At 60.4% G+C, this 21,119-nt stretch overlaps 1 protein-coding gene across 2 annotated transcripts in view; it reads left to right on the forward strand.

The window, feature by feature from the left end:
- RASGRF1 (Ras protein specific guanine nucleotide releasing factor 1) overlaps positions 1–21,119 on the forward strand; it is a 93,324-nt gene that overhangs the window by 41,960 nt on the left and 30,245 nt on the right. The window contains exons 6-15 of one of the 2 annotated variants that reach the window (XM_041751359.1): positions 536–615; positions 1,961–2,154; positions 2,332–2,441; positions 5,146–5,264; positions 7,033–7,193; positions 10,109–10,172; positions 11,740–11,876; positions 13,819–13,901; positions 19,286–19,534; positions 20,194–20,250. In XM_041751359.1, coding sequence (XP_041607293.1) covers positions 536–615; positions 1,961–2,154; positions 2,332–2,441; positions 5,146–5,264; positions 7,033–7,193; positions 10,109–10,172; positions 11,740–11,876; positions 13,819–13,901; positions 19,286–19,534; positions 20,194–20,250 — 1,254 coding nt within the window. The remainder of the gene's footprint in view (positions 1–535; positions 616–1,960; positions 2,155–2,331; positions 2,442–5,145; positions 5,265–7,032; positions 7,194–10,108; positions 10,173–11,739; positions 11,877–13,818; positions 13,902–19,285; positions 19,535–20,193; positions 20,251–21,119) is intronic. The other variant, XM_041751360.1, reaches the window with a different exon arrangement.

Below are 21,119 nucleotides of genomic sequence, written 5' to 3' on the forward strand. Positions count from 1 at the left end.
GCTCGTGTTGACTGAGTGCCCGCCACGCACCAGGCACTAGCAGTCCCGACATTTCCAGGAGTTACCTCATTTCACCTGCCTATTTTGTGCAGAAAGACCCGAGGTTCAGAGATGTTAGGCATTTTGCCCAAGGCCACACAGCCGGGGGAGGGGCGTAGGCAGAGACCAGGTCTGCAGCCGCAGCCCTGCACACACAGCACCCTGGCCTTTCCTTGGTATCCTCCGGAGCCCTGGGCTCGTCTGGGGTCCCAGATGGCGAGACCTCAGGGGGCGCAGGGAGGCCGGCAGGCCCCACCTGGGGGGAACCCTGCTTGGGGCGATCTGGAAATCCTCCACCGCTTCTTAACGGGGGTCCTGCATGCTCGTCTGGACCTGGGCCCTGAGCAATACAGCCCAGTGCTGGTGGGCCTTCACCGGGCTCCGTGGAGGATGGACTCGCTGCTTGGCGTCCTGCCGGGCGCCGCTACTCGGGGTGCCCTGGAGGGGCTGAAACCGCCCCCACCGGGGCGCCACTCACCCTGTGCTCTCCCCGCAGCGAGACCATCATGTTCCTGCACCAGATCTTCTACCAAGGCCTGAAGGCCCGCATCTCCAGCTGGCCCACCCTGGTCCTGGGTGAGTAGCCAGCCGTGGCAGGGTCGCGGGCCGCCCTGCAGAGCGTGGGGGAAGGCCCACTCCAGCGCCCGGAATCCCTCCCGGGGAGCACAGGAAGCACTGGTTCGCAGAAACTGTATTTCTCGGAGGAAGCCACGTATTCTTAGTTACCTATCTACTTTTCCCTTTTAAAAATAATATTGACGTACCCATTTGAGAAAATCTGAGAATCCAGAAAATGAGAAAAGGCTTAAAAATATCATTCATAGTCCTCCCTCCAGAGATAACTGCGATAAACATCTCTGTGTGTTTTCTTCCAGTTTTTTTCTCTGCATAGATCTTGGGTTCCCCCCCTCCCCGTTTTACATAATTGCAAACATACCAAATTTAGATTTTGAATCTTGCTGTGGGTTGTTGGTTTTTTATTTATTTTAATTTTTTTTTAACTTTATAGCACAAGTGTTTTTCTTATCCTGGAAGTGTGCTTGTTGACGGCTGCGTAATGCTCTACTGCCCGCCACTGGCTCATCAGAATTATTTCTGCTTTTTTGTTACTAGAAATGATTTCTGTGTGTGATGTTTTCTTTTTACGGAGCATTTCCTTGGGATAGGTTTCCAGAAGTAGAGTTCCTGGACAAAGGGCTGCTCTGCCCTCAGGCCTTGGAGGCCTCTGAGCGGGTTGGCACTTCCTTCTGTTTTTCTCAAGTCAGAGACCCCCACACACATCCCCCAAGGTCAGAATATGAGCACCCCTGGCAGGATGGGGCTGCCCTCCCAGGCGTAGCACAGGCGAGCACTGTTCGCCCCACAATGGGAAGCCCTCCCCAGGAGCCCCCGCTCCCAGTCTGTCACCAAAGCACGTGTTTTTCTAACATAACAGGGTTTGTAAATCACGGTGTCTGTGGGTCCATCTCACCTGTCGAATGTTGGTTGGGCCGACCCTTCACAGGTGTCACAGATGGAGGCTGGGGGCAGGCCTTTCCACCCCCACCTGGGCGGGGCACGGAGTGGGGTGCGACTTGTGCCCGGCAGCCTCCCTCTGCCTGTTGCCTGCTGAGAGCAGGTCTTGGCAGAGAGAACCCAGCTGGGAGCCCACAGGAAGTGCCCTCGTCCTAGAGCGGTGGGGGCCACCAGAGCACCCTCTGCACCTGCTCTCGGGGGCCCTCGGAGACACAGGGGTGAGAGTAGATGGACCCCATATCTACAAATGTGATTCTGCCGGGGCCCCTCCATCTGGCCCTGGACAGGGCTGGGGTGCCAGAGACATCCTGCCACCACGGGGCTCCCTGGGTGGGGATTGGGGCTGGCCCTGGCCTCCTGAGTGGGGCTGGGGGCACCAGCCCCCCTTAACGTGCCATCCTCGCAGCTGACCTGTTCGACATCCTGCTGCCGATGCTCAACATCTACCAGGAGTTCGTCCGCAACCACCAGTACAGCCTGCAGATCCTGGCGCACTGCAAGCAGAACCGGGACTTCGACAAGCTGCTGAAGCACTATGAGGCCAAGCCCGACTGCGAGGAGCGGACCCTGGAGACCTTCCTCACCTACCCCATGTTTCAGGTGGCACCAGCGCCCCCAGGGTGCTGCGGGGAGGTGGGGTGCGGTGTGGAGGGCACGAGGTAGAGGGCAGCCTGTTCCTTCCTCCATCCTGCCCTGGGGGGTCCGCCCCGCTGAGAGCCATTCTCTGCCTGCCCCCCTCCCTCTATCCCTCTGTCCCTGCCCCCCGGCCTCCCACAGATCCCCAGGTACATCCTGACGCTGCATGAGCTCCTGGCGCACACCCCTCACGAGCACGTGGAGCGCAACAGCCTGGACTATGCCAAGTCCAAACTGGAGGAGCTGTCCAGGTGAGCCTGGCTTCCGGGCGCCACCCCTGGGGTGCCGAGTGAGGAGGGACCCCCCACCCCCACCCCGGGGCCGAAAAGGGACCCCCCCAGGCCAAGCGAGGAGCCTCCCCCGCCCCGGGGCCCAGTGAGGAAGCGCAGTGGGAGCTTCAGCCCCAGCTTAGAAGCAGGGGCTTGGGTGAGGGTTCGGAGGCAGGGGCTCAGCCGCCAGCAGCAGGAAGCAGACGGAGCCCCCGGGCCAGACCTGTGTGGCTCCGGGCAGGGTGGCTCCGGGCAGGGTGGCACAGGTGGCATGTCTCAGGCACGGGTGCAGAGAAGGACACTCACAGGCCCATTCTGTCTGTCTTCGGGTGTGAACCTGTCAGCCCCGTGGCCTCACACACGTGTGGAAGACTCTGATCAGCAGCCGTGCCATCGCTGGGGACACAGGCTGTGGCCTCCAGTCTCCGAAGCCCAGGGAGCCCTCCCCCTGCCAGCGGGGCTGCCGAGGGGCTGGGGTGAAGGGCCCAGGGACAGGGGTCAGGTCTCAGGCCAGACACCTGGGTGCCCTGGCGACACTCCTGGCAGGAGATGATGGTGGCCGGTGGAGGACGGTGGCCGTGGGGGTGAGGGGGAGGCTCAGACTCCAGCGGCGTGTTGAAGGGGGAATTAGCAGGAGTCCCCAGCCGGCTAGATGGAGGGCCCTCGCTGAGCCGCCAGGAGGGGCAGGAAGCTGCCAGAGGGGCGGTTTGGAGGGGAATCCTTCCTGTTGCGTGCTGGGGAGACAGACGCTGTGGCAGAGATGGCGGGACAGGAGCAGTGTCTGGAGGTCAGGGGAGCGAGGCCCTCGGGGGCTCCACAGTGTGGGGGTCAGATGTGAGGGGGCGCCCTGTGCCCAGAGACAGGCTGCGGAATCGGGAAGGAGGGTCAGCCCGCAGGCCAGGGAGCCCCACCACCCACAGCCCTGCCCGGGCCCTGGGGCCACTCACACCCGAAGAGGCCGCCCCAGGCCATTAAGGGGCAGCAGGTCAGGGCAGGGGGAGGACCAGCTGCACCCAGACAGGGAGGGGTGTGAGGGGGGCGTGATTTCAGATCACACAACCTCTGTGGGCACCCCATGTCCCTTTGAATCCCAAAGCCACAGTCTGCACACTCGTCCCCCATGAGAGTCCTCAGGGCCCCCATGGAGCACCCTGTCCTGGGGCACACAGGGCTGCAGGGGGCACACCTGGGACCGGTGTCAGGCCTGAGACCCCGAGTCCCATTCCCCAGGGCCCCAGCCACACAGGAGGCAGCTCTCCTGAGTCCTTGATACTGGCCCCTCCTAGCTCCCTGCCCAGGGCCCAAGGAGACGCCCCCCCCACCCCTGCCCCCACTGTGCTCGCAAACCCCCGCCTCTGGGCCTGCCCCACTGCCCTTCTGACCCTGACCCCAACCTGCGGGACCCTGAAAATTGGGTGCACCAGCTGACAGTGACCCCAGCCCGGGGCTGCTGTCCCCATATCTCGCGGCAAACTGGGTTTACTGCCTTGGAGTCACCCCCTTGTTTTCACTAACCCCACCCCACCCTGGGGCTGCTTCCAAAAATGCTCCCTCCCCAAGGAGCTAGCACAGGCCAGCAGGCGGCTCGGGGTCTCATGTGCCCCCCAGAGATGGGCTGCACTTGGGATCCCAGGACAGCGTCCCTGGGGGCGCCCGGGCCCCATCCCCAAGTCCCTGTCCAATAGAAGAAACAACAAATAAAAATACAGTCGCAACACCCTGATCACTGTCCTTCACCCTGTCACCCGCCGTGTGCCAGACATCAGGCCCGCACGTGAAATCCGTTATCTCCCGTCCTCACCCCAAAACCCCATAGGTGGGGGGAACGAAGGGCTGGGGCTTCCCATAGCGCTCAGCCTTGGGCTGATTGTCAGAGTTTGAACCAGGTGACGTCCTCGCGAGGACCGCCAGCCCTCCTTGCACCCTTGGCCAGGGAGCAGCGGGCGCTTCTTCCAGACTCCCTCCCACAGTACTCATCACCTCCCCATCCGCAGAAACCTAGGAGCCTCTTTCCCCGCCACGCGGTTATTTAAGAGCGGGTAGATAGCGCCACCTGCTGGCGTTGAGGGGTGTGGCGGCAGTCAGAACAGGACAGTTGTCTGTAGTCTGGTTAGTGGCTTGGTGTCCTGCTTCCCTCTCACCCATGCTGTTGCCTGTGGACATAAACCCAAGTCAGCCTTGCCCTGAGCCAGCTGGATGGCCAGCACTCCAAAACTCAGTCATTCCAGAACCCAAACAGCGTTAAGGAAAAAACCATAATAAAGAGCATTCACAGAGAAGAAATAGCATGTGCAAAGGCCCTGAGGCAGGGATGAACTTGTTTTGTTGTATGGATGGATATAAGGCCAGTAGTGCAGTAAGGGACAGAGTAATGAACAAAGGATGTTTTGCAGAGCTCCCTTGTTCCTCCCATTGCCATTCCATTGCACGTGACTCAGACTTTTTAGACAGATCTGTTTCCTGTTAATCTCCATTTCCTTCTCCCTGAAATAAGAACACCTGCCTCCTTGGATTTCCCGAAGAGGAAAATGAGATCAAGTCTACAAAGTGTCCAGCACACAGTGGGTACTCCATAAATGCTTGACTGCAGGCTCCAAGAATCCTAGGAGCCTAGCTTTCCTTCTGGGTCTGGCCAGAGGCCTGACATTCCCTCCTCCTGCCCCTGACTTATTTCCCGTCCTTGCAGGATAATGCATGACGAAGTGAGCGAGACAGAGAACATCCGGAAAAACCTCGCCATCGAGCGCATGATCATTGAAGGCTGCGAGATCCTGCTGGACACCAGCCAGACTTTCGTGAGACAAGGTATGCCCTGCCTGCCTGGTCCCAGGAGGCCCCGCAGCAGGGGCAGGCAGCCCTGGGACACCTCCGGGTGGTGCGTCTGTAGAGTGACCCAGGGCTGCTGGAGGGCTGTGGGTGTCGCGTCCACGCACACAGGTGCAGGCACGTTGGTCTCCACGTCTTCCTTCTTCCCCAATGGCCCAGCATGTCTGTCGTACGTCCTAAGAAATGCTGACGTGTGCTTTCTGGAGCGAGGGTAGGGAGCCGAGGACCAGGCCCCAAATCACAAGCATCTCTAGCCCCAGGGTGGGGGTGGCAGTGTGACTCTGGTCCTTCTGTCCTCTGCTCATCATCCTTGGCCTCTTGGGGACAGCCGCGTTCAGAGTGGCTCCTAGCCCCCACGTGCCTCCAAGCCCCATCTGGGAGGCACGGCCCCACGAGGGCTGAGGAGAGGCTGGCTGTCCCCACGGGATGCTGGATCTTCTGTGCACCTGACAGTGGCCCCATCCAGAGCCCACAACCTGCGGGAAACAGCTTTGCATGCACACCCCAGAGGTCCTCCTGTCCAGCCCCGGGACTCTGACCAGAAGGAAAGCTTGCAGCACGTCCTCCAGCCTGGGAAGCTGGCTCTGCACGTGGCCTTGCCTGGAGTTTTGCTCTGAGCCCCCGCATGGCACCCGTGCCCTTCCCCAGGCTCGCCCTGCTTACCGGAGCCGCATGGGGCCCAGGATGGAATTACCCAAAGAACTACCCCTTCTGGCACATGCAGCATCCCCACAGAACAGGAATCTGCTCCGTTGCCCAAGCAAAGTGTGTCCTCCCCTCCCATGGGCCCTGCTCGACCTGGAACCAGCCAGGGGTCCGGAAAGCCCTTTTTCACTTGGTAGTCCCACTGGCAACACGGGTGCCCGCCTCGTTCAGGCCGCGCCCATGCTGGGCACCAGGGACACCCAGAGGGTAGACCCGCCCCACCCTGCAGAGGCTGCTGTGGAGGGGGCAGGGGAGTGAGCAGATGGACATGGGGTACAGGGGGTCGTGAGCAGACAGACGCGGGGCAGGGGGTCGTGAGCAGGGTTCCAGGCAGCGATAAATGTGGGCAAGAGGCAGAGCGGCGGCCCAGAGCGGGGCAGGGAGTCAGGGAGGGCTTCCTGGGAGGGAAGGACAAGTACGAGTTCACGGGGTGGGAAGGAAAGGCTTTCTTTCCCGCCAAGGAGCGGCATGCAGGAGCCGGAGTAATGAGTGGGAGCTGGGACGGCCGAAGGGGAGCCGGCACAAGAGGGCACAGGTGCCTGAGTCGGTGGGAAAGGAGGCATGTGGTGTGTGCGTGTCGGGGGTGGGCGCCAGAGCGGGGGCAGCAGGTGACTTCATCCACGGCACCTGTTCTTCCTGAGACACTGCCTGTCCCCAGCGCACAGCGTCTGGGATGGGGCTGTCTCTGGGCTCTGCAGCCAGGGTGCCACACCTCCTCGGCTGCAGCAGCCCGGGCCCCGGGGCAGTGCATGGTGCCGACCAATCTGCATTCCCACCACACAAGCCCGGACCTGGAGGGCTCCTCTGCTTGCCAGGGGCCCTGGCTGGGGGGGGGGGGCGCTGGGGAGTCCTGAGGGAGCCCTGCTCCTCCTGCCTCCACCACCTGCTGACCTGGGGTGGAGGGAGCATCATCCAGGGCGCATACCTGCTGCCAGGAACCCGCACAACCCAATCCCCTCGTGGGGACCCCGTCAGCCGCAGAGCTGGCCAGGGGTGAGCATGGCTCCCGGAGAGGGGCTCAGGGTCTGTCCCCCACCCACAGGCTCGCTCATCCAGGTGCCCATGTCTGAGAAGGGCAAGATCACCAGGGGACGCCTGGGGTCTCTATCCTTAAAGAAAGAGGGTGAGCGGCAGTGCTTCCTGTTCTCCAAGCACCTGATTATCTGCACCAGAGGCTCTGGTGGGAAACTCCACCTGACCAAGGTAGGGTGCAGGGCTGTGGGAGGTTTGCGGGGGCGGGGAGGCCGCGGGGGCTGCAGGGACGGCTGCAGGGTTGAGCTCACAGGGGGCTCCCAGCAGGTACCACCCTGACCTGGGGCCCAGACCAGGGGCAAGGGAGTCAGAGACACGTGAGTGCACACCTGTGCAGGGGTGCTGCTGGTGAGTTGGATGAGGGGCCGAGGCCGGGTTTTCTGCTGGAGGGATCAGGGGAATGGGGGGTGAGCGTCAGGAGCCCCAACAGCTGGCGCCCTAGCAAGGAACCTGAGAGGTGCTCCTGTGTGCAAGGGACTGGCTGCAGCCAGAGCAGCACCAGAGCCTGTCCCTGGAGACGCTCAGACATCCCTCCCAGGGCCTCCTCAGGCACCGCGGCACCAGCACAAGAGCATGGGCACGGCCAGGCCCCACTTGTAGGCCAGGGAGGTGCTCGCACACAGGGCAACCTCAGGACCTCGGAGCCCTACAGGAGACCCCATACGCTCAGCCAGCTTGTCCCTCCTGAAAGAGAAGGGAAACACTGACCGTGATCACAAAGGTGGTTTGCCCAGGCTTATCTGGATGTGCTGAGCTCTGCGATTTCCCCAAATGCAGAAAACTCAACTCCATCATTGGGGAGGAGAGGGAGCTGCACTCCAACTTCTCCCTGACAAGTAAATGGTCAAAAAGGAAAAAAGTGAGGAGGAATCGACACCTGCTCCTTCGCAGACGGCAGGGCCTTGGCTCATGCAGTCCACTTCTTCCTCCCCTGGAGGACCGCCTTCCCGTCCTCATGCTCTAGCACCACGAGCTGTAAGGCTGCACCCCGGGCAGACTCTACTGCTCCCCAGCTCAGCTCCGAGCTCAGGCTCTGACCTCCGGACCTCGTCTGCAGTACAGGGGGTACCATCCTCACCAGGGGCTCTGTGGACACGGCAGCTGGCGGCAGGTACCCGCTCCGTCGAGGTGAAGCCCGTGCGCCTGTGAGCTCAGTTTCCCCTGGAGGCTTGTCGGCGGACCTGGCATCTGGACACGCTGCTGCCGAGAAGGGGCCACAAGAGGCCAGAGCATCTTCCAGGCCCTGGATGCCCGGCCCCAAACCTCCTGCGAGCTGCTACGAAACCACGTGCTGGCTTCAGGGAACATACCGCTCGTGCGATCCTGTTGATGAATTAGCCCGTGGGCTGCCCGAGCGGAAATTACCTTACAGTGAATACTCCAGTGTCGACCGAGTTACGACGCATCAGGGAGAGCTTTCCTCACTTGCCAGCTCCAGGTTTCTGCTGTGAGGCTGTCTGTCTGGGCGGGAGGGACGTCCCTCGGTCAGTGGGGCAGGTAGAGCTGCAGACTGAGTCTGAAAGCACCTGTTTTTATGTTTGTTTTATCTTATTTCATCTGGGGTGGGGTTGTTTGAGCTTCTACAGTCCCTTAGTGTAAAGAACTAGCAGGCGCCCGCCCAGCCTCAGTTTACCCACCTGCACCACAGGAGTGACAACACCTGCTCCAAGGGGTTGCTGTGAGGATTCAGGGAGCAAGTACAAAGCACGTGCCCTGTGCCCGGGACGCAGAATGAGCTCAGCTGGTGCAGGTCGGCGTCGCTCTTGATTCTTTTGTGCTTGCACAATGATTGCTGCAGGCCAGGCACTGTCCCTGTGCATGTGTGCCGACCTCCTGCCTCCTCGGTGGCCCGCTGAAGCAGATGCCGGTACCGCCCCATCTTGTAGACGTCTAGAGGCCAGCCTTGGCGAAGCGGGGATTGGGACCCAGGCCAGCCATCTGGCGCGGTGGTCTGTGCCCTGAAACCACAGGCTGCAAGTTAGACTGCTTCCCAGCACCCTGAGTCCCCCTGAAAGGGTCACCCTGCACATCCAAGAGATTTAAAACTACCGTAAGATCTTCTGGAAGGAAGAGACTCAGAGCTGTCCAGGGCTTTGCAGATTGTCAAGCCCGGGGCTCACCGAAGGCCACTGAGGAGCAAGGCAAGAAGCAGAACCCAGGATTCGAGGTGCCTGGCTGCCCTCTCCAGGCCTCCTGACCCCCCCCCCCCCCGGGGGGGCAGCCTGCCCAGCAAACACCGCAGCTGGGTCTCTGTTGTCCTCAGTTACCATGCTACAGAGGGGTGCCGTGTGACGAGTTACCCACAGACAGACTGGCTCGCGGCACTCACAGCCTCACACATTCTGAGCGAGGCAGTCTGGTCAGGGCCTCACAGGGTTGCCTCCAGGCCCAGGGGCTGCATCAGCCTTCCCGGGGTGGCCTCCCCACGTGATGGTCGGCTTCCCCGAACACATGGTCTGAGGGACCCCCAGAGAGCCCACAGGAGCTGCAGCACGCGCTCAAGAGGGCGGATCATGGACCCCACCCACCTTTGGAAAGAGGGTTTCCACGTCTCCACCCACCAGGGTTGTGGCTACGGTCCCTGACCACAGCATCAGGGCCTCTCATACTCACAGATGGGAGGCACGTTCCCAGTGTCCCGAATAACCAGCAGCCAGGAGGTGACCTCAGCAAGGTCAGGCCTCAAGGCTCTCCCCGACCCCAACCCCAAGTGGCTTGGGGACCTTGGGCAAGATCCCTCATGCAGTTCTCATCTCCTTACCTATAAAATCAGAACAGGACCTGCAATGTGACCAGTCAACTGGCCTGTGTCCCTAATGGTAACAGAAAGGTTCACCCCAGACTCGGGGCTCAGACTTTGCAGGCTTAGGGGCCCCCAACCCTCATTCGGGAAATGCCCGTGTGAGACAGTCCCACCTGATGCCCTCCACGGGGCCTCTTACGTGAGGATGACCAGAACACCCTCATGGAACACGCATACACGTGCACACGCGCTCTCACACTTGCAAGTCTGCATCCCACCCAGATGCGCCGGGCTCTTCCCCACACAGCCCCAGTGACCCAAGGCGGCCCCTGCTGTCTTTCAGAACGGGGTCATCTCCCTCATCGACTGCACCTTGCTGGAGGAGCCAGAGAGCACAGAGGAAGACGGTAAGTGTGCCAGCCACACGCACCCCTGCATGCCACAGATCCCTGTGCGCCCTCACTCATCGTGGCCCAGCCTGTGGGGATGGGAGGGTGCTGAGCTGCAGTGAGCAGTTCCTGTCCTAGACCCAGCGGGCCCAGCTGGCAGGTGGGAGCCTCCTCCCTGTCCCACCTCCAACCATGCTCCTCGGGGCCCTGGACGCGTTGGTGCTGTTAGGTTTGGGGTCACAGCACCTCAGCAAGCGCCCCTCATTCACGTGGCCATGGGTGCCCCACGTGGTGGCTCCCCTGGGTCAGGGAAGAGCCACAGAGCCACAGAGCAGGAGGTGTGGGGACACAGGTGACACCAGCTGAGGGGAGCAGGGGGGCTGCCCCAGCCTGAGGGGCCTCAGTGGGGAGGCAGGATGGTGAGCTGGAGTGGATGTTGCATGGGACCCCCTCCCCGGGTGCCACTGGGCAGGGGATGGGATCGTTGTCTTAGGTTAGTGGTGGGGTCACCACTGTTGCTTGATTGGGCTGAAGCTGGGCCTTATGTCCCTTCAGCCCTCCCGTGGGGGGAACCCCAACAGGACTCCCCAGACGGGTGCCTCAGAGCGGGGCTAGGGCTCCATCTGGGAGCTCATGGGGGACATGGGGCCCTGTCCACACACACCTCCCCAGGGAGCCCCCAAGGGCAGGATAAACATGTGAAGTGATCCACCGGGAGTGCTCCAGGGCCATAGGCGGTAGAGGGCTGGCCCCCATGTTCCTCACTCAACACGCTCACACCAGGCACCCCACTCCTCACAGAGGTTGGCACTGTCCCATCCCTGAGCCACCACACAGAACAGGTGGTCCCGGGCCCAGCAGGGAACCCTAAAACCCTCAAGTGTCAGAGCTGGAAGGCGTGGGGGCCCCAGAGACATCCTGTCTACTCATGGAGGACGTCGGCAGTGGGGGCAGGAAAGGCAGCCGCCCAAGGTCACATGGCCCGTGACAACAGAGCAGGGCCCTTCCTCATTCAGCCACGCTCTCTGTACCCTGGGTAACATGGGCATCCCAAACAGCATCCATAAATTGTGATCTTGGTCTGTCCAAATAAACAGCCTCCCAGAGTTCAAGTTTTTCGGTTGAAAGCAAGAATAAAAATGCCCAGAACACACTTTGGCTCTGGGGAGCTCTAAATTGAGCTAAATGTCCAGTCCTGCTCATAAAAATTGAAGATCCGAAGTTCCCCTTCAGGCCCCAGTATCACCTAGGGGGTGGTGGGAGGGCCTGGCAGTGAGGCCAGTTCCAGTCCTGGCTTCGCCACTGCTGCCCTGACCCCAGGACGTCCTCCGTGGGGACTTCCACCGCCCGCCAGGTAACACTGGCTCTGCTGCTGGATGGCCCCGCGTGCCGTCAGCCGCGCCTCGCCCCACGTCTGCCCATCTCTGGAGTGGGGGTCCATCGCCATAGGGGGAGAGAAAGTTCTATAGGCAGCATGTGGCCTGGTACCCGGCAGCTGCAGGGCCCTCGCCAGCGGGTAGGACAGGAAGGTCATCGTTAAAATGTCCCCACTTATTCTGCTAACTCCGTGTTTTGCGACTGGAAGCCAAAGGATCCAGCCAAGACATAGACCACTTGGATTTTAAGATCGGGGTGGAGCCCAAAGACTCCCCGCCTTTCACGGTCATCCTCGTGGCCTCGTCCAGACAGGAGAAGGCAGCATGGACCAGTGACATCAGCCAGGTGAGCAAGGCGCCTGCTCCTGGAAGCCCATGGTCTCTTCGTGCCTGAGCTGATTTGGGACGCGGGGGCAGCTCTAACAGAAAAGGCTCTAATGGAAAAGACGCAAGTGTCCTCTGGGTCCAGTGACAGCCACAGCTGAGGCCCAGGTCCCCTCCCGTTGGCAGAGCGTGGGCAGGGAATCCCTGGCACCTGGGTCATGCCCTATGGTGATTTTTTAAACTCCAGATTCTTGAGCTTCCCTGAGCCTCCTGCAGACTTCCCAGATTTGAATCTCTGGTACCTGGAATCTGTCTTTTAGCACCTGCCCCAGGCCACAGGCATGCACAGAAAAGTCTGAGCACCACAACTCCAGGGTGCTGGATATCAGAGCTGGAGAGAGAGGAAGGGCCCCACAAGGCCTAGTGTCAGCTACACAGAGAGGAGGGTTACCTGCAACTTCACCTGCACGAGCGCTGAGGTCGTGCACCCCACTGGGAGCAGCTCACCGGAAAGGGCAGATTTCCCAGGGACCCCTGAGCAGACCCAGAGGGCAGAGGGCACCCAGGACCAGGGCAGAGATGTGAGTCTGGAACAGCCTGTCTGTGGCCCCAGGCTTCAGGACAGGCCTCTCCCCGGGTTAGCACGGCCCTGCTGTCCCCACAGCAGAGGAGCTCCTCTGAGGCCTGCCCTCTGCAGCGTGGCTGAGCGTGCTGGGGAGCAGCTGACCATGAAGCTGGGCCTTCCCCCCACTCGGGGCTCCACTCTCTCTAACGGTGGACCCCCCCAGATTTTGATGCCCCATTCCTGGGCTGCCCCAAGTGCCCACCGCCCCCCAGCCCTCCAGCCTAGTGCCCATCTCGAAATGCTGGGGGCAGGTCGGGGTCCCATGTAGCAGGCGTCTGCTCATTCTGACTTATGTCCTCAGAGCTCCCTGCGTGCCCCAGAAAAAGCTGGAAGAGCAGAAACTAGGGGACAGTGCTGATGCCCATGGGCGTCCAGCCGCCCCCCCCCTCCCGCCACCGCCCCGCACCCAACCTTCCCCAGGGCCCTCTGACGCCTCGGGAGAGCCCAGGCCAGAGCTGGAGATAGCCCCAGAGCTGTGGGTTGGAGATGCCGGGCTGGGAACACAAGGAACCAGAACATTCCTCTGACAGACCCCACCCCCACCCCGAAGAACCAGGGGCCTAGGCTTGATGGGACACTGGTCCACAGCAGACAACTGGGCCTCCCCGGCCACATTCTGGTGATGATGCGCTGCCCCAGCATGTGCATCCTCAAAACGAGGAGACTCAGGCGCGCCCCTGCCCTCATGCCCAGAAGCAGCCCTCCTGCAGCAAAGATATAAAGGCTTGGGGTGGGGGCGGTGTGAGGGGGCTAGGGGAAAGGAGAGCCCCCCACCATAGGACGTATCCTTTCGTTTGGGTGGGTCCTTCTTATTCAAAGTGGAACGTGGAGTTTGAGCTTTCAGAGGCTGAATAAACACAGGCATGTCCTCCCGGGTGGGGTTTGCGGCCTTATCACGTAGCCGTGGGCTGAATGGAGGCTCTAGTGTGTGGGAATGTGCGCGGGGGCATGGGGGCCCTGCTAGGTCAGCCTCTAGGAAAGCCACCCTGTGACCCCGGAGGACCTGACCTTGCCCTTCACCCAGACCCCAGAGGTCAACAACAGGGTGGCCAGGTCAGCGCCTCCCTTTGCCAGTGACCCAGCCAAGTAGGGCCTGTTATCCCCACTTCCGAGTTAGGGACGTGAGGCTCAGGGAGGTCAGGTGAGTCCCCAAAAGGTCACTGAGGCAAGAGGTGGCTTCGGTCCATGTGAAGGAAGCTGCGGCCACCCTGCCCTTGCCAGCATGAGGATCCCTCATCAGGTGGGCTGCAAGCCGCTCCCTCGAATGGCTACTGCAGCCCCGGGGTGGCAGGATGGCAGCCAGGGCTCTGACCCAGGGCTCTGACCCCTCTGCTTCCAGTGTGTGGATAACATCCGGTGCAATGGGCTCATGATGAACGCCTTTGAGGAGAACTCCAAGGTCACTGTGCCACAGATGATCAAGTAAGTGCGCTGATGCCCACAGGCTTGGCCGCCGTCCAGACACGGCCCCACGGCCACAGCGACAGCAACGGCTTCCAAGGCACCGGGCCACGTCTCTGGGGCTTGGGGGTGTCTGTCCACTGGTTTAAGTTAACGTCTATTTGAATGAGGGCTCCGGCTTAGTGTTTATTGTTTTAAAACGTGGATTTTTGTGGTCAGCTGTTTAAACGATAACAGGAGCGAAGCTTTATGCATTTATTTTCATAACTATTTGTTTTTCCTGATTACAAAATGAGAACACTTCAAATACACAGGCTCTAGGTCCACCGTGTCTGAACGACCGCGGGGACCGGTCCACTGGGCATGCGGCCGGAGCTCCAGGCTGCTCTGCCTTCCTGCTCCCCATCCTCCCACCCTCCTTCCTGCTCTCCACCGCCCTCCACCGTCCTTCCTGCCCCAACCCTGCACCCGGGCAGGGGCAGGGGCAGGGGCAGCCGGCTGGCTCTCTGGCCTCTGTCCGAACCTCTGACCTCGGAACCTGGTGATGCTGCGTGAACTGTGCCGGGGCCCACATCTCACCAGGCCATGTAGCCAAAGACACCTGAGTGACCTGCTGCTCTGATGCTTCAAGGGGTGCCCCAGGGAGCAGCAGGTGCATCGTTCAGCGGGTATGTGAAGGTGCCCACCTGGCGCCTCGGTGAGGACAGGTCCAGAGAGGCCTAGACAGGGTCATGCACACAAGCTCTCTGAAGCTTCTGGATTTGATGGCGAGGTGTCGTTCTGCCCTGTGAATGTGCTGGGTCCGGCCGGGGCTGGCAGGTTTGGAAGGAAGAGCTGGTCCCCCGCTCCCGCTCTCACCTGTAAGTGGGAGAGGGTGATGCTCTCTTCCAGTCTCCTGGGTTTGTTCTCCCATTTGGGGGTAGGTGGAGGTTGCATTTGTGGTTTTTGTTTTCTATACAAAGAGCTGGCGTCGTTTTTGTGGTTGAGGGCGATGCCTCAGATGACCCATTCTGGGAAGGGTGCATCCTGAGCAGACCCTGCCGGCTTGAGCCCAGGCCGCAGGCGCAAGAACCTGGCTGAATTCTCATGGCCCCAGGGCAGCAGCTGGCACCCCGTCTTTCTCGGGTGCAGAGAGGCATAGGGGTATTTGTTTTAACGAGCAAATTAAAATCACATGTGGAATTACGGGGAAGCACATGGTAGGTGCCCACTCTCATTTTCTGCTGAGGACGTATCATCAAGGTACAAAAGTGAGCAAGGCATCACCTGTGAAGGAAAAATAGCGAGTTTTAAACTCTGACAGTGACAGAGTAAAGGGAGTATCCAAACCAAAGTGACCGCCTAGGACCCACTGCCCCCAGGGGGCGGGGTCACGGCTCAGGCCATATGCAGCATCCTCCTCCCGTGAGGCTGTAGATTATGCCCCAAGTCACCCCTCTGACGGGGAGTGAGTGGGGACCAAGGGCCTGGCTGGATGGCCAGTGACAAGGGGTCACCCCCTGCATCTGTGCCCACCAGCTTCTGAGTTCCAGGCACAGTCCCCATGTCAGACAGAGTCAGGACTGTCCTGATTCGGGGTTTGCAGTACAAGGAGGCACGAAGTCCCCTGCTGCCTCCCTGACGCAGGGAGTCAAGGTGCTCTGGAGTGTGGACGCTGGTAGACATGGACAAGAGAAGGGTCTGGCGCCATGCACAGAGCTGAGGGCCCCAGTGTGTGGCCTCAAGGACCCAAGGACTCTCCTGGAGATGGGATGTGCTTGGACCTCTCGTCCAGAAGTGGACAAGTGTGAAGAGAGAAGCAGGGCTGAGCCTCCAGTCAGAAAGCACCAGGGTCGTGCAGGACTGAAGACCACTTTTTGCAGGGCCGACAAATGTCTGGCCCAGGACCCGGAACTCGGTGGCGGATGCTGCTCGTGGACTACAACCCTCTTGTAGGCCAGGCTGTGTGGGAATCATCGGAGCTCATGCCCTCTCAGCACACTCTCCTGGGTTGCAGATGGGACCTGAAGTCCAGGACAGGTTTGCACAGTGGGACAGAGGCCCTGTGACTGCCAACGATGACGGCCTGCTTGGAGCAGAGGAGACAGGGGACCAGGCTGTGTCTAGACACAGGAGGAGCCCAAAGAGAAGGTGCTCAAAGCAAACAGCTGCCAGAGCGCGTCCGCAGTTGCCATTAGGCTGCCGGGCCTGGGCTGGACACACAGGGTCTGGCATGGGAGATGTCAGTGTTCCTGGGACAGCCTGGACACTGCGACTGGAGTGCTCCCCGCCTGCAGACACGTCTCCTGCTCATTCATTCTCCTGCTTTTCTTTCATTCTGGCGCCCACATCTCTCCTTCCTCTGGAGGCTCCTGGCGCCTTGCCAGGTCCCTCTGTGCACAGCTACCTTGTCCCTCGTGGGCTTAGCTGCTGCTGTCGTTGCTGGAGCTGGGACGGTTTCTCAGGTGCTGTCAGGGCATCACACCACTGACTCCAAAGCGCCTAGGCCGCTGGCTCCTCTGATGCCAGTCTTGTAGTTGGCTCCCAGTAAATCTTTGTGATCTCAGATCATTGTGTGTTTTCCTGAGTCCTGGAAGAAACACAAAGCCAAATTATCTAAAGCGTCTGAGTCATGCAGCAACGTTTCCCTGGAAGGGGTTCAGGAAGGTCCATCCAAACTGCTCTGTGGCTTTTCCAGACTTTTCTCACCCTGAGAAGGAATCCCTGCTGCCCTGCTCATGGAAGGCACTCGATAAAGGTGGTTTGCTTTCCCATGAATGTCTCAAACCCCAGGGCTGTGTCCAGAGAAGGCCCTGAAAGGGCAGCGTCTGCACCCCTGGACAGGTGACCCCCCAGGAGACACCATTTACTACCCACACAAACGGAGCACCGCAGTCTGCTCTAGGTCCCAGAGGTCGCTCACTTTATTAAATACCTGCGGAAGCCTATGAGGCAGACCTTACTGTGTCCATGTTACAGATCAGGAAGGGAAGGCCAGGAGAATTAGCAGCGTGTCTCAGACACGTGGGACATGACGGTGACAGGTGTCAGTTGAAACCGTGTGTTCTGACCCCAAGCTCTGGTTCTTCCAACTAGACCACAGACACTGCACCTGTTGCTGCCATGACAGCCATTATGAGCCGAATTCGTCTATCTTTACATGCTTTTCCCCCTGAAAGCTCATTTTGATAAGATTTCCAAGCTTATCTTTTCAGTAACATCGTTTATTTATTTGCTTATTCTATATCCTTCTGATCGTGTCCCAGGACACAAAAGAGGCTTAAGGCAGCCTAGTGCCCGTATGTGAGAGCTGCCCAATAAAGTACCACTGCCGGTGTGTCGGGATGAAGGGCAAACACAACAGAGAGAAGAGATAGAAATCGAAACCCCGGGAGGTGGGGGTAAGCACGCTTGCTGTGGCCCCTGCTGGGGTCAGCGCCACACTGAACTCCAGGCTGCTCGGCAGCCACGCCAAAACGGAAACCGTGATTCAGGGATTCATGACGTCCTGAAGGGCAAAACCACAGCTGCTCAAGTCAGGATGGAGCCACGCAGTGAGAGGGACAGAGCACCGCACCCACCCACCCACCCCCTCCTGTGGCCAGCGCCCAGGGCACTTTGTGTGGGACCACTGTCAGGGCTGCTGGTTCCCACTGCACCTGGAGATGCCCCCGACCTCAAGCTCCCCCACCTCGGAGAGGCATGTAGCAGTGCAGCCCTTTGGTCAGGTCCTTAGATCCCTGGGACCTGGTCAGTCACCTGTCCTAGACGTGCTGCCCCCAGATCAATGTGGAAGGTCCCAGAAGAGTCAGGTTGCTCCGTCTGGACTCCCACACCATGCAGAAATCACTGTAGCCAGGGGGGCAGGGCTCTGGAAGGTCCAGTCTGGGATACCTGCCGAACTCCAAGGGTCTCACCTTAGTCAAGTACCTGAGGTCCAACCATCAGCACTGGCTGAAGACAGACCCTAATTCTTCAGTAGGCAGCCAGGGGTAGGTCAGGGGAGCATGACCTGCCCTGCAGAGGCTGGCAAGGTGAGCCACTCAGGGCTGGAGGGTCCTAACCAGGGACATGGCAAGCTGGCCTCATCGGAGTGGCTCTCTAGCCGTGGGGGTGCTGAGGGTGGGAGGCATTCCTGGTCAGAGAAAGTAGGAGGATTATCAGGCTCTTGAGGCCAGAACACAGCAATTCATGTGTGATTCCTTGTGTGGCTCTTGATTGTGGTTTGTGAGCTCATTTTCCAGGGGGATTTATCAGAGAATATGTTGCAGGGCGTGGATGAGCTGTGCCCTGGGGTTGCCATAGCCTGGGCCCTCCCCTCACACTGTCAGGGGCTCCTAGACCACAGCCTGTGTGCGCCTGTACCTCGAAGCCATGGAAAGAGCAGACAGTGCACCCAAGCGTGCTCTGTGTTCTGTCCTCTTCCCCTCCCCCCCACACCCAGAGCCTGGGCTCCATCTCCCTCTCCCAGGTAGACCTTCTGAGGCCACCACCCGGGCCTCCACCTTCTATGGAGGCCTCACTCCAACGCCCCCTCCCCAAGGCCCCAAGGCCTTGTCCTTCCCCATGGAAACCCCAGATACTCCATGTCCACCAGCAGCTGATGCCCAGAGACGTGTCAAGCAGCAACTGGTTTTCCAAATTCTCTTCCTGTTTGGCCCCAAGGATTTCCCTTGGAGCTTCTTTGTACCTACTCAGTTTTTGCTGAGACATAATTTGTGTAATATAAAACTCAGTTTTTTAATGTGTGAGGCTCGGTGGACTTTGTGCATCACCATGCTGCGCGAACATCACCACTGCTTGATTGCATCATCCCAAATCCCCGTGCGTGTTAGCGGTCAGCTCCTCATCCCCGGGCAGTCAGCTGCCTACTTTCTGTGTCTGGAGACTTGGCTGTTGGGACATTTAGTATAAATGAAGTCCTATGCTACGCAGACGGTTTCTGGATTCCCTCGCTTGGCATGTTCTCAAGACCCACCGTGCTGGAGCCCTTCCCCACACTCGGTGCCCTGTCACAGCTGCGCAACCCTCCACGTGTGGAAAGACCTCCCCCCGCCAGCTGTTCTCTCACCAGCAGGTGGACCCCAGGGTCGCCTCTGCTTTGGGGCAATGACGAATCGCAGAGCTGTGAACATCTGTGGCCAGATTTCCCTGTAATCCTGTCTTAGCGACATTATTTGTAAATTCATTACGTTTTGTCCAGAATTTTTAGGAGTTCTGTGTCGGGTAAGTGGGACCTAGAACCAGCGTCCCATTCTTGCTCAGTGTCGTTCCCCCAGGCTGTCCTCGTCCCCATAGTCGGCCGCCCGCCCGTCCAGCCACCTGACCTTGGCGGGTGCGCGCCGGGGAGACTGGGACCGGGCAGGAGGCAGCCGTGGCTCGCGAGTTCAGACCCCACCTCCCCGTGGCCGTCCCTCCCTCCGCAGATCCGACGCCTCCTTGTACTGCGATGACGTAGACATTCGCTTCAGCAAGACCATGAACTCGTGCAAAGTGCTGCAGATCCGGTACGCCAGCGTGGGGCGGCTGCTGGAACGGCTCACGGACCTGCGCTTCCTGAGCATCGACTTCCTCAACACGTTCCTGCACTCGTACCGCGTCTTCACCACGGCCGTCGTGGTCCTGGACAAGCTCATCACCATCTACAGGAAGCCCATCAGCGCCATCCCCGCCAGGTGGGCAGTGCCGCCTCCTCCCTATCGGCACCTCCCGACCTTCCAGGCTGGGAGAGGAGCGAGCTTGGCGTGCAGGGGCTTGCAGAGCCTGTGACCTGAGTTGGGGGGGTGGCGTGGGGCACCCCAGGAACCAGGCAGCCCCTCTGCAAGGGTAGAGAGGGTGGACTGGCCCAGGCATCTCTGCCTGCAGGCCCTCAGCGGGGATGGAGTTTCGAGGGAACACCGCCCTGCCCTCCCTGCCCTCACCTCTCTCAGTTGTCCCCAGAGGGCAGCACTTCCCCACCTTCCCAGTTCAGAAAGCAGGGGTGAGGGAGAAATAACGGGAGGGTGGGAGGGTGGACAGAAGGACACAGAGAGGCAAAGACCCTTGGCCCTTCCCTGCTGGGACCCCACCCTGCTCCAGAGAGAAAGGGCACCCTGTTCAGCCCACAGGGTCTGGCACAGCCAGCCAGCACCCACAGAGGCTGGAGACCCGCCCCAGGGGCCCTGGACGTCCGGGGTGAGTGGGGGCAGGAGCCAGGGCCCTGGGTCATCCAGTACACGTGCAGCCCCGTGTGTGAGCCCGGACAGCGGGCAGGGTGGCACTGGCCCTCACTCTGCTTTTCCTCCTGCGCTCCTCGCTGCCCTGCTCCAACCGCTGTTCAACTGCCCACCCCCAGCTCTGGCCAAGCCTCGAGGGGCCCGGTGGGTCACCGTGAGCCCTGGGCCCCTGCCAGGTGAGAACCCGAAGGGTCAGCCCAGGAGCCAGCCTAGAGTGGCAGAGTCAGTAGGGCTTTGCAGACGGGCCAGCCACCAGTCCCACCGCTGGGCACCAGCCTCTTAGCCCAGCCCTTACCCCACTTCACCTGGTAGTTACCCCAGTGGGGGCAGTACGGAGAGGCATGGCAGGGAGTGACCCCAGGTGTGACCCAGGCGTGCCTGCAGTGCAGCTGAAATGCACAGGGAAGGCTGCTGTGGATTGTCATCAGCACAGCGAGGCCAAATCCCGAGAGCTGCCCTGTGGCCTGCCAAGTTCGGGGCCTGGGACCCGAGGGACCTCACAGCTCCAGGGAGGACTTGTCAGGAAGTGGGAGGGACCAGCAGGGGTGTTCCTTTTCTGCCCAGACCTCTGCGGTGGACAGGCCGGCCGACCCCTACCAAGCCTCAGAGCCACCACCGAATGCCCCTCACCCTGGGGTGAGACAGGGCAGGAGCCTCAGCGCTAGGGCTACGGGAGCAGAGCAGATGTCCTACTGGCTCCCCGCGGCCACTGGGCAGGCACACTGGTTCCAAATGAGAGCCCAAGATGTGAGGAGGGGCCACAAGGCCTGGTGGCTCTAAGAATCCTCTTCCCCCTGATACCTCTGCTGCCAGAGCAGCCACCTGCCCGAGTGCACCCCCGTGTCCCCACTTCCTCAGCCTGGCCACTCCAGCACTCACTGCCTACCTGCTCTGGCCTCACCAGGGCAGGGCAGGGCAGGGCTGTCTCTCTCCTCTGACCCTCTGAAACCTTAGCAGCCAACTTTCCAGGGGCCCCGAGAGAGCTGGACAGACCCCGATCTAGGCTGGGTTCACACGTGGAGAAGGAGACTATTCCCAGGGGCCC

The sequence above is a fragment of the Vulpes lagopus genome, chromosome 4 (assembly GCF_018345385.1).
Source record: "Vulpes lagopus strain Blue_001 chromosome 4, ASM1834538v1, whole genome shotgun sequence".
NCBI lineage: Eukaryota > Metazoa > Chordata > Mammalia > Carnivora > Canidae > Vulpes > Vulpes lagopus.